Consider the following 12,360-nt stretch of genomic DNA (forward strand, 5'->3'; position numbering starts at 1 on the left):
CTCAACATATATGGCTATGAGTGAACAGATGGTAATCTAACTTCAATGCAGTGCTCTCACAATCTATCCATAATGTTTATCCACTGTTAAATGGCTGCTGGGAAGCCTTTCCTACTTTGCTCAAGGTCAAGTGAGCCTTCTCTGGCTGATGTGATATTCTGCAATGTGTAAAATGTCAGCGCCCATTTTTCTCCGTTAGATTGATGCAAATTGCACATTATTCAAATACGCTGGGTTTATGGAATTCCTAAAAATTTGCCCAGAATTGGATTCGCTCATATCTAATATTTAGTAACATGGCTAGTAGTGTTGCCTCTTATGTTTATACCTGCCATTACCTGCTAAAGCCTCCGTTCTAGATGTAGGAGTTACCACATTGCCTTCCTCTTGGTGACTTTTTGTTGTGCTTGACATAAAGTAGTCAGCTCGATGCTTTGGTTTGGCTAGCTCCACAGTGCGTGGTCTTGCAGATGCAGTTTTGGATGCTTCACTCACCTGAAAGGAATTGAAGAGACAATGCTATATTTGCATCGGTGACACATTATCTGCGGTTTTTCTAAGATGTTAGAATAATTTCAGTCTACCATAGAGTATACAGGTCGGTCTTCCATCCATTCTCTGCTAATACATTTTGCCTGTGCCAGTTTCTCCAAGCGGGAGGATGGGATTGCCTGTAGAGCACTTGATTTGACTGGCCAAATTGGAGAGGGTCTATAGGCAGATAATTAGATAAATTACAAAAAAACAACTTTTTACTTTTGCCTAATATTTGATCTTTTTGTCTCTTCCTGTTCCATTGTCAGAAATAGTAGTCACCTGTCTTCCTTATACATGATGTTCAGATTTTTGGGCTGCGCCAACTCATTTTGCCTTGCAGTCAGACCTGTTGGAGGACAGTGAATGCAGAGATTAGCATATTGTATTTTTTTTAAATCTCATATTTACTTTCCAACCCCATTATCATGCTGCAGCAATGCAGGTATGTGCAGACTCCATGAAGGAGAGTGGGTGACAGAAAAAGAGGTCACACTTACCACACCGCAGCCCAGTGCAAGCTGCACTGCGCCACCAGGTGGCGACAGAGAGTGGTCAAAACAAGCCAAGTCAGTAACAGTCGGTAAGCGTATTGTTTAAAGGGGAAAACAGAAACCATGGTCAATAAACAAGCCGAGGGTCCGAACCAACCAGGAGCAAAGGTACCAAAGACGTGAGACAGAGAACAGAGTCAGAGTAAGCCAAAAGGTCAAAAAGCCAGACAGACGTGTGGAAACAAAAACAGGAAGCAGGAGACAAAGTCAGAGTCTTAGCCGGGTCACAAACGAAGGGGATAAACACAAGAGTCAGCATAGGTTGGGTACAGAAGACAGGGCAGGTACAGGTAAGGGAGGTCAGAGGCAAAAGGAACACAGGGGTATCACAGGTAGCAGTCTCAGCAAGCCCAAAACTATCACTGACACAAGCTGCCAGCAAGAGAACCAATAAATAGCCACTCCCAAATCAAAGAGAGGCAGGAATAGTTAACCCCACCATGACCAGGCCGGAGCAGGGGAAAAATGGCAAACTCCGACACCCATCACTTTTTATTTATATACAGCTGAAACCACAAGTTTACATACACTATATAAAAACGCATATGCATGTTTTTCTCAATATCTGACATGAAATCAGAAAAAACCTCGTGTTTTAGGTAAATTCGGATTACCATAATCTATATACTGTATATGTAAAGTTGATTGTAAGTTTGTGTATGTATCAAGCCACCCCCACTCTGCATAGCCCCGCCCATTCTGCATAGCCACCCTCACTCCACATGCAAAGCCCCAGGACACTTGGAATTTGCCACAGAACACCAGGATTGGCAAATTCACCAATGCCCCCCTGTGCTCTTCACAGATGAAAGCAGGTTCACACTGAGCACATGTGACAGACGTGACAGAGTCTGGAGACGCCGTGGAGAGCGATTTGCTGCTTGCAACATTCTTCAGCATGACTGGCTTGGCAGTAGGTCAGTAATGGTGTGGGGTGGCATTTCTTTGGAGAGCCGCACAGCCGTCCATGTGCTCGCCAGAGGTAGCCTGACTGTCATTAGGTACCGAGATGAGATCCTCAGACCCCTTGTGAGACCATATGCTGGTGCAGTTGGCCCTGGGTTCCTCCTAATGTAGGACAATGCCAGACCTCATGTGGCTGGAGTGTGTCAGCAGTTCCTGCAAGATGAAGGCATTGAAACTATGGACTGGCCCGCCCGTTCCTCAGACCTGAATCCGATTGAACACATCTGGGACATCATGTCTCGCACCATCCACCAACGTCACGTTGCACCACAGACTGTCCAGGAGTTGGCAGATGCTTTAGTCCAGGTCAGGGAGGAAATCCCTCAGGAGACCATCCGCCACTTCATCAGGACCATGCCCAGACATTGTATGGAGGTCATACAGGCACGTGGAGGTCACACACTACTGAACATCATTTTCCACTTTGATTTTGAGTAGCGTTCCAAATCCAGGCCTCCGTGAGATATTAATATAGATTTACATTGATAATTTTTATCTTTTATTGTTCTCAACACACATTGATAATTTTTATCTTTTATTGTTCTTAACACTTTCCACTATGTAGTGAATAAAGATTTACAACTGGAATATTTTATTCAGTGATATCTAGTATGTGGTATTTTAGTGTTCCCTTTCATTTTTTGAGCAATATATATATATATATATATATATATATATATATATATATAATTTTTGAATAACAGGAAGCTGCCGCATCAGCGGTGCTCTCAATTGGTAAGTTTCTTACATGCTTCGCAGAACCACATCATTACAGACATCACAGTACACACAACACATAAGACTACATCCAAGCACATAATGTTTTTTTCTTTTTTTGAGTCTTCTGATTCTGGGGCTCGATCTAGAGGTCATCAAAGCGCCTCCCAGGGTCGTCGGTGTGAGCGTCAGGGTGATCGCCATCGAGTAAGTACCTTTTTTATTTTTTTGTTTTTATTTTTCCACTTCATGTTGAGGATTTCATTTTAATGTTTTTGTTTTTTGTCTTTTTTAACAGGTTTCACAGTGTGCTCCGGACTTGATGATGAGGAGGCCGGTCTAGACATCGACCTCCTCATCGACCTAATCCGAGAGTGGGAGCCGCTGTAGAATACGGGGCATCGCAGTCATACAGATCTTGGTGTTACCTGTTGGCTCTGGGAGGAAGTATTCCACGAACTTGTGGACCATTGGGAGGACCTTGATGTTCGGGCCCAGAATCAAGCGCGTGAGTATTCACAGTTCAGTAAGATATGTTGCTGGCTGTAATGTGTTGTATACTAACCAATTTGTGCTTTCAACTTTACAGGGGAAAGAGTTATCGAGCGGTGACGGTCACTCAGGGATCGCTTCAAGAAGGAGTTTAACAAGGAGATGCAGGTCTCGAATGAATCGGGAGGACGCAGGAGCAAATACAAGGATGCTTGAGCCTTATCATTCCACCGGTCAACTATGGTGAGCAGAAGGTAAATATTCCCCACCCCATTGGCTAAGTAAAAATGTTTACAAGTGTAACCTTTTTTTTTGGTTTCAGCCAGGTCCAAGCAATAACAATATATTAATTATTTTTTTATTTCTTTGTTCCACAGCCCCTTCTGCAGCACTCAGAAGCCTGCAGCATTGAACCCTTCTGAAGAGATCCCACAAGAGTCCACCACCGGGGGGCCACTTCAACAGTCCCGACTAGTGTTGAGCATTCCGATACCGCAAGTATCGGGTATCGGCCGATATTTGCTGTATCGGAATTCCGATACCGAGATCCGATACTTTTGTGGTATCGGGTATCGGTATCGAAACAACATTAATGTAAAAATGTGTAAAAGAGAGAATTAAAATAAAAAATATTGCTATACTCACCTCTCCGACGCAGCCTGCACCTTACCGAGGGAAGCGGCAGCGTTCTTTGTTTAAAATTCGCGCTTTTCTTTCCTTACGTGAAGTCCCGGCTTTGTGATTGGTTGCGTCGCAGTCACATGGGCGACGCAACCAATCACAGCAAGCCGTGACGTAATTTCAGGTCCTTAAGGATTTTAAAATTACGTCCCGGCTTTGTGATTGGTTGCGTCGCAGTCACATGGGCGACGCAACCAATCACAAGCCGTGACGTCACGGGAGGCTGGACACGCGCGCATTTTAAAATGCGCGCTTGTCCAGCCTCCCGTGACGTCCCGGCTTGTGATTGGTTGCGTCGCGATCAACCAATCACAAGCCGGGACGTCACGGGAGGTTGGACAAGCGCGCATTTTAAAATGCGCGCGTGTCCAGCCTCCCGGCTTGTGATTGGTTGACCGCGAAGCAACCAATCACAAGCCGGGACGTCACGGGAGGCTGGACAAGCGCGCATTTTAAAATGCGCGCGTGTCCAGCCTCCCGGCTTGTGATTGGTTGATCGCGACGCAACCAATCACAAGCCGGGACGTCACGGGAGGCTGGACAAGCGCGCATTTTAAAATGCGCGCGTGTCCAGCCTCCCGTGACGTCACGGCTTGTGATTGGTTGCGTCGCCCATGTGACTGCGACGCAACCAATCACAAAGCCGGGACGTAATTTTAAAATCCTTAAGGACCTGAAATTACGTCACGGCTTGCTGTGATTGGTTGCGTCGCCCATGTGACTGCGACGCAACCAATCACAAAGCCGGGACTTCACGTGAGGAAAGAAAAGCGCGAATTTTGAACAAAGAACGCTGCCGCTTCCCTCGGTAAGGTGCAGGCTGCGTCGGAGAGGTGAGTATAGCAATATTTTTTATTTTAATTCTCTCTTTTACACATTAATATGGATCCCAGGGCCTGAAGGAGAGTTTCCTCTCCTTCAGACCCTGAGAACCATCAGGAATACCGTCCGATACTTGAGTTCCATTGACTTGTATTGGTATCGGGTATCGGTATCGGATTGGATCCGATACTTTGCCGGTATCGGCCGATACTTTCCGATACCGATACTTTTAAGTATCGGACGGTATCGCTCAACACTAGTCCCGACCCATCTGCACCTTCCCAGCCTACCCACACATCTGGTCCCTCGGTCCCATCCACCAGCGCTGGAGCATCGTGGCAGACTTCGTTACATGAAGCTGCTGGTGAGGATATAGCTTTTCCTTAACCCCACCCACCCCTCTGACACTGCTGCCACTTTTAGAACACCTGTGGGTTCTCGGCGGCAGCTCCAGAGGGGTCAGGAAAAGAGCTATGTGCCCAAATTCTTGCATCTGAATGCAGCCTTCCAGAACTGTCTCAAACTGTTGTCTGAGCAAATGACTGCAGGATTTAATTTGCTCAGCAACAATATTCTTGAGTTGCACACGTTTCTGGATAGGATGCATTCAGATGCAAGTAAATCGCCAAATCATTCCGTTTTCCAGGCAGTACTCGAGCGCATAGACAACCTATCTCCTGACCAGCAGATGCATGTAATGCAAGCCTGCCAGTTTGTTCTAGCGCATGTTACCTCCCAAGCCCCTCCACCCGCCATGGTAGTTCCTCCCGCACCTGCCCCCCTCCAGCCACTGTCCCTACTCCCCCTCCTATACAATACCATCTTCCTGCCCCGTACCAGCTATCTGCCCCATACCAGCTTCATGCCCCATACCAGCATCATATCAGTTCCCAACCACATCATCTCTGCCTCCACTCCCTGCCCAACCTCTACTACCTGCCCACTATTACCAGTCTCCTTCCACACGAATCATGCCCCAAACACAACCCTCTTCCCCACCCACCGCCTCTTCTGCCTCCCAATCCCTCCACTCCACCCCTCAATACTTCCAAATTCCCATCTCTACTCCAGGTTTTATGTGCACCACTTTCTCCACCCCTTCACCTTCTGTTTTTCCTACTGATCCATCACCACCACCAAATTCCCCTCTCCACACTCCCACTGTCGAAGTGGTCCAATCTGACAGCCCCTCCAGTATTAGCTCCACCCCACACTACCTAAATTTATAAATATATGTATATAAGTTATAAATAAAAAAATACTTTATTTGTTTAAAAAATTGTGTCTTTCATTTAATTAATTATAAGGTTTAATAAGGTATAATTATAAGGTTTAATATTTTGGGTAAAACAAGGTACAATACTTTAGGTAAAACCCAACCAGGTAAAATACTGGGTAAAAAAGGTACAATACTTTGGGAAAAACCCAACCAGGTAAAAGACTTTGAATAAAACAAGGTCAAATACTTTGAGTAACAAGGTCCCAGGCAACTTTTTCAAACTCTAGCATCCTGCCAGTCTACTCTTCCTTGAGGTGAAATAAAGTATTCAGCAAATTTGTCCCTCATTCTGGAAACTCACACAGGACTTGTAAAAGTAATGTTCTGATAATCATGCAAGGTGGTTTCTTCAAAGTGGTCATCAATGGAAATCTGTTCCTTGCATATAACAAAATTGTGCAGGACCACACAAGCTTTAACCACCTCGTCAACAGTGTCAGTCTTCAGTTATATAGAGGTCAACAGAACTCGCCATTTGGATGTTAGAGTCCCAAAAGCGCCCTCCACCATTCTTCGTGCTCGTGTTAGGCGGAAATTAAAAATTCTTTTAGTTGGCCTCAATCCTCTACTTAAGTATGGTTTCAGCAGGTGTTCCGAGAGTTGGAACGCTTCATCTATAACACATACAAATGGCATTGGTGCCCCAGAGGTTTCAGGCAGTGGTCTTGGGGGTGAAAATTGGAAGGCGTTTCCATAGAGATGACACCCCATTGCAGATGTAGCGCCCCCACTGCCGCAGGGCCGAGGGGTACCCGGTACCGGGCCTCTGAGTCTCTGCTCTGGGGTTGTCACGGTGGCTAGGCCCGGTTCGTGACCCTGCTGAGGGGCGTACAGTGATAGAGGTCGGTGATGTTGCGGTGCAGTGTATATTGTAGTAAATAACGAGGACACCAGGTTGCAGTCTCTTTACCTCTTTACTGAAGATCTCTGGGTCCTCAGTCCGGAATCCGGATAACCAGGCTGCGCAAGTCCGGCCGGTCCAATGGCACCTCCAGAGTTCTCTTAACAGGTGGAAATCTGTGCCTTCCTTCTAGCGCTAGGTGTTGCGGTCCTTCCCTGCTGTGCTTACGGAAAGTCCCCACAACTGTTGTGTCTGTTTCTTAAGTTCCCTCACAACTCGATTAGATGATGTTCTGCTAATCCTCCGTCCCTCCCTGATGTTACAGTTAGGACGGCACCCGTATGACGGGTAGGCTCGGAGCTCTTCCGGGACCCTAGAGTCGCCCCTCTCCACAAGTTGCACCCCCAAGACTGCATAGGTGATTTAGGTGAGACAGCCCGCCTTAGACTGACTGTCCTGCCGTTGGTTTAGAGTATTGCCTGAAGCTGAATATTGTAATACTCTCTCGGCGTTCCAGCCGCCGGTTGTGCGCCTCAGTAGGATGTTGCCTCGGTCTCACAGCACGACTCCTACTGGTATTCTCCTTCTTGCTTTGATCTCGTTTCTCACTCAGCACAATCTATCTCGCTTCTAATCCTTCCTTGGGTACCGCCGCTATGCTGAGCAGGCACGGTCCCGTTACGTTCCTTCTTGTAGCCAGTCCTCTGTCAGGATCCCACCCCTGACAGGGACCCTACCGAATCTTCTCCCACAACACCCCCTGCCACAAGGTGTTGCCTGGTTCCAACCCAGTCAGCTTTCTGCCTAACTTCCTGCCTGACCCCCAGTTTACCCACAATGGTGGGGAGTGGCCTAGTGAATAGAACCCTTAGCTCCCCCTGGAGGCCCGGCTGTGAAATCTATTGGTGTCTGTGATACCTGGTCAGATGAACTCCTTCAGTGCCATCAGACGTACCATAGCTCCCCTTAGTGGCGGAGCCACAGTACTGCAACGACCAGGACTCTGGGGCGCTGCACTCCCCCCGGTTAAATCCAGTACTCCTGGACTGGGAAGAAAACAACAACACAGGTTAGCAAAAAGACATACAATTTTGTTGAGTGCAATAACAATAAGTATACTTGAACAGAGCTTCCCTTTATGGGAGGTGAGGACACTTGAACGTTACAAACATGGTTAAATACTTTTAAATAACTTTTCTATAAATAACTCTCTTTACCCAACCGGGTATTCTACTAAGTGCAAAATTTTTTTAACATTAATTCAACGTTGCCTTTAAGGATGTACACTCTGAATCCACTAAAGACCTTCTTATAACACACTATAAGGCAATTAACTTCATTCCCCTTCTTTGAATCTGCAGGACCGCCTGTCCTAACGGCTCCAGACCTACTGCCTCTCCTTTTTTTACAGGACCGCCCCTTTCAGCCCGGGCCTACTGCCTTTTCAACTACTATACACAGTATAGAACATAACATTTACCTTCAGTTTGAAATCACTAAGCCATCTCTATCTGGCTCCTAAGAGGACTCACCACTAACCCCTACGGGTTCACTTCCTGTCCTCGTTCTTCTATCAACATTATCAAACACTTTTCACATTTAACTAGTTAGGTACATTTAACGTGTTCATATCAACATTATTGCTTTCTCTTTCCAAGACATTATTGCCACCCAACTGTCTTAAGGCAATACGGTTCATCAGCGCAATACGTGAACATCCCCTTTATGAGGGGACCAAGTCTTTATGAGGTAGCACATCTTCTCAAGCTACCAGTCCATACTCAGCAAAAGCTCCAGTGCGGTATCTTCGCAAAGAGTCTCTCTTTAAGTAAAACCAGTAGGGAGCACCTTTAATACGGTGCAAACTATTTACAAGTAGTTTGTATCATGCACTGTTCATGATGGCGGCAGTTCTTGATAACAAAGAAGAAAATAGAAAAATAACCAAAAACAAGCAGTAGGGATCCCGGGTCAACAAAGGGATCACTTTAAGAGTTAACCCTAAACGGGTTTAGCAGCAAAATCAGGAGAACAGTAACTATTTACATATTCAGAGTTTTAAGATCTTACTTAAACCAATCAGGGGGCAGCACCGGCGGAGGCAATCCCTTAGGATATTGCCTGCCACCTGGTACTGCGTAAGGTGGAGTACCGTCCCATCTGGGGGTTTGTGTACCCCCTGTCTTTGATGCTGGAGCAGCGGAGGCACCACCCACCTGAGGAGGCGCCTCCTTGGCCACGATGGTGGTTGAGGTGACGATGCTACACGTTGTGGTCTTGACCATAGTGCACATTGGGGTGACCTCGGTGGTCCGGGGGGTGATCACGGGCTGGCCACATGGGGGCACCTTTGCTACAGGGGTCAGTTTCACTGGCACCTTAATCGGGGGCGTCACAGGGTTCTGCCTCTTGTGGACGTTCAGGGCAAACCACCCCTTTTCCCCAAAGTGCCTGGTGTAACTAACCCCGTCCCCTGGATAGAGATCCCGGCCTGGGTGGCCCTCTCTGAGGTGCGACTCAACATCCCTCCGGTTCACAAACACCTCCGCATACAGGCCCGGCTCTTTAATGAAGCTCCAGCCTCCGCGGAGCTTGAAGGTGGTGATGATGCCCTGTCTGCGCGGGGCCTGGTGAGCGGTGGGGTCTTTGCGGGCCCGGTCCTTGGCCGCCAAGTCTTTCTGATGGTAGGCCTCCAGCCCGGCCTGGTACTCCTTTTCCTTCTCCTTCCACTGCCGTTCCAGCTGGGCCTGGTATTCCTCCCAACTCAAGGCCTGCACCATCTCCCCTTCCTGTGTCTTCACCCCGGGGGACCCCATAAGGTTGGACCCTGGGTTCTCCCAGCGGCACACTGTGCGCTCTGCACGGACTTCACACAGCAGAGCAGTGGGTCGAAACGGGGCTCTCATGCGGTGTTCCATGCCCGTGGGCTCCTCCCATGGCAACAGGCGCTGAAGTCTATGGGTCCCAGGGAGAGGGGGTGCCGCATCGGGGCCTACTAGTAAGCCCTCGGCCGGTGGAATAGGGTCGGCGGACTCACCAGCCGATGCGGGCTCCTCCTCCGCGGCGGGTTCGTCTGGCGATGTCAGCGAGGGCCCCAGCAGCAGTATCGGATCTGACGCTAGGAGACTGCGGTCCGGCGTCGCCTGGTGCGGAGCCTGGGCCTTCACATTCAACTGAAGGAGCTGGTCGAGTAAGCTCTCCATCTCGACCTGCAGGAGTTCAGTGCTGTCCACGGAGAACGGGCTGCTGTGCTCATCCGGGTAGTTGGGGGAGACTTCCGCTTCCATCCCACATTCGGTTTCTGAGCTGCTGGCCATGGCGTCCTCCACGTGAGTCGCTTCCTGGTTCTTTTCCCGCTCTCTCCTTCGTGGGCGGTTTCATTTTCTCTGTCTCCGCCCCCCACTGAGGATTAGGAGGCGGATTTCTGCTGCTGACGGACACGTCCTCACGGTGCAGAAATATTTAGACTGGGCGGCCATTGTCTTTCGCGCTCTTCAGCTTGTCCACGCCCACTTCACGCCCCTCTTCTTCTCCTGCGCTCTCCTCAGCGCTGTAATGGCAGCGGATTTTTGACGGTAAATGGCGCGGCACAGTCTTTGCAATAGATCACAGTCCAAGCACAATAAATCACAGTTCCAAGGCACACATGACCTGATTCTTCAGGCTTAAGTAGATCCTGTTCGTGACGCCAAGATGTAGCGCCCCCACTGCCGCAGAGCTGAGGGGTACCCAGTACCGGGCCTCTGAGTCTCTGCTCTGGGGTTGTCACGGTGGCTAGGCCTGGACCGTGACCCTGCTGAGGGGCGTACAGTGATAGAGGTCGGTGATGTTGCGGTGCAGTGTATATTGTAGTAAATAACGAGGACACCAGGTTGCAGTCTCTTTACCTCTTTACTGAAGATCTCTGGGTCCTCAGTCTGGAATCCGGATAACCAGGCTGCGCAAGTCCGGCCGGTCCAATGGCACCTCCAGAGTTCTCTTAACAGGTGGAAATCTGTGCCTTCCTTCTAGCGCTAGGTGTTGCGGTCCTTCCCTGCTGTGCTTACGGAAAGTCCCCACAACTGTTGTGTCTGTTTCTTAAGTTCCTTCACAACTCGATTAGATGATGTTCTGCTAATCCTCCGTCCCTCCCTGATGTTACGGTTAGGACGGCACCCGTATGACGGGTAGGCTCGGAGCTCTTCCGGGACCCTAGAGTCGCCCCTCTCCACAAGTTGCCCCCCAAGACTGCATAGGTGATTTAGGTGAGACAGCCCGCCTTAGACTGACTGTCCTGCCGTTGGTTTAGAGTATTGCCTGAAGCTGAATATTGTAATACTCCCTCGGCGTTCCGGCCGCCGGTTGTGCGCCTCAGTAGGATGTTGCCTCGGTCTCACAGCACGACTCCTACTGGTATTCTCCTTCTTGCTTTGATCTCGTTTCTCACTCAGCACAATCTATCTCGCTTCTAATCCTTCCTTGGGTACCGCCGCTATGCTGAGCAGGCACGGTCCCGTTACGTTCCTTCTTGTAGCCAGTCCTCTGTCAGGATCCCACCCCTGACAGGGACCCTACCGAATCTTCTCCCACAACACCCCCTGCCACAAGGTGTTGCCTGGTTCCAACCCAGTCAGATTTCTGCCTAACTTCCTGCCTGACCCCCAGTTTACCCACAATGGTGGGGAGTGGCCTAGTGAATAGAACCCTTAGCTCCCCCTGGAGGCCCGGCTGTGAAATGTATTGGTGTCTGTGATACCTGGTCAGATGAACTCCTTCAGTGCCATCAGACATACCATAGCTCCCCTTAGTGGCGGAGCCACAGTACTGCAACGACCAGGACTCTGGGGCGCTGCACAGACACTTTAAAAACTTGCGAATCATTTGAGCGGCCATAGGCCCCAATATTAACCGCTATAAACTTCAGCACCTACGATGGCCATGAACACAATGGAGAAATATTTCTCGTAGTTGAAACATTCTGAGCCAGATGCAGCAGGTTTGACAATGCGGATATGTTTCCCGTCCACTGCACCCAAGCAATTGGGAAACTGACAAATTTGTTGGAATTTTTCGGCAATGTCCAGCCAACTCTCCGTTGTGGGATGTGGGATAAATTCTTCATGCAAACAGTCCCACAATGCATGGCAGGTGTGCTTAACAATCCCCAATATGGTTGAAATCCCAAGTCAGAACTGGAAATGGAGTAACAAAAGGGATTCGCCAGTTGCAAGGAATCTGAAAAAAAGGAAAGGCAATAATTAATACAAAATACCAGGAACAACATTACAGTTATAAGTCTGCTTTAACAGTAGGAGATACTATAAAAATGGCTTACCGAAGAGTCACCATCAGACGCTCTGAGATGGAGAAGCAGCAATATGTGTCACTTCTTCTGATGAGGTGTCCAATCCGTTCCACCAATAAATCAAAGTTCTCCATTTGCATCCGAACATATGAGAAAAACTTTTCGGGGTTTCCTCTTAACTCCATGTATA

At 48.6% G+C, this 12,360-nt stretch overlaps 1 protein-coding gene across 2 annotated transcripts in view; it reads right to left on the reverse strand.

The window, feature by feature from the left end:
- SPMAP2 (sperm microtubule associated protein 2) overlaps window positions 1-12,360 on the reverse strand; it is a 307,731-nt gene that overhangs the window by 89,940 nt on the left and 205,431 nt on the right. The window contains exons 4-6 of one of the 2 annotated variants that reach the window (XM_077281087.1): window positions 817-883; window positions 585-711; window positions 339-495 (exon numbers count right to left, since the gene is read on the reverse strand). In XM_077281087.1, the coding sequence (XP_077137202.1) occupies window positions 339-495; window positions 585-711; window positions 817-883 (351 nt within the window). Of the gene's footprint in view, window positions 1-328; window positions 496-584; window positions 712-816; window positions 884-12,360 lie in introns of both variants that reach the window. The other variant, XM_077281095.1, reaches the window with a different exon arrangement.

This window comes from Ranitomeya variabilis, chromosome 1 (assembly GCF_051348905.1).
Source record: "Ranitomeya variabilis isolate aRanVar5 chromosome 1, aRanVar5.hap1, whole genome shotgun sequence".
NCBI classification, from domain to species: Eukaryota; Metazoa; Chordata; class Amphibia; order Anura; family Dendrobatidae; genus Ranitomeya; species Ranitomeya variabilis.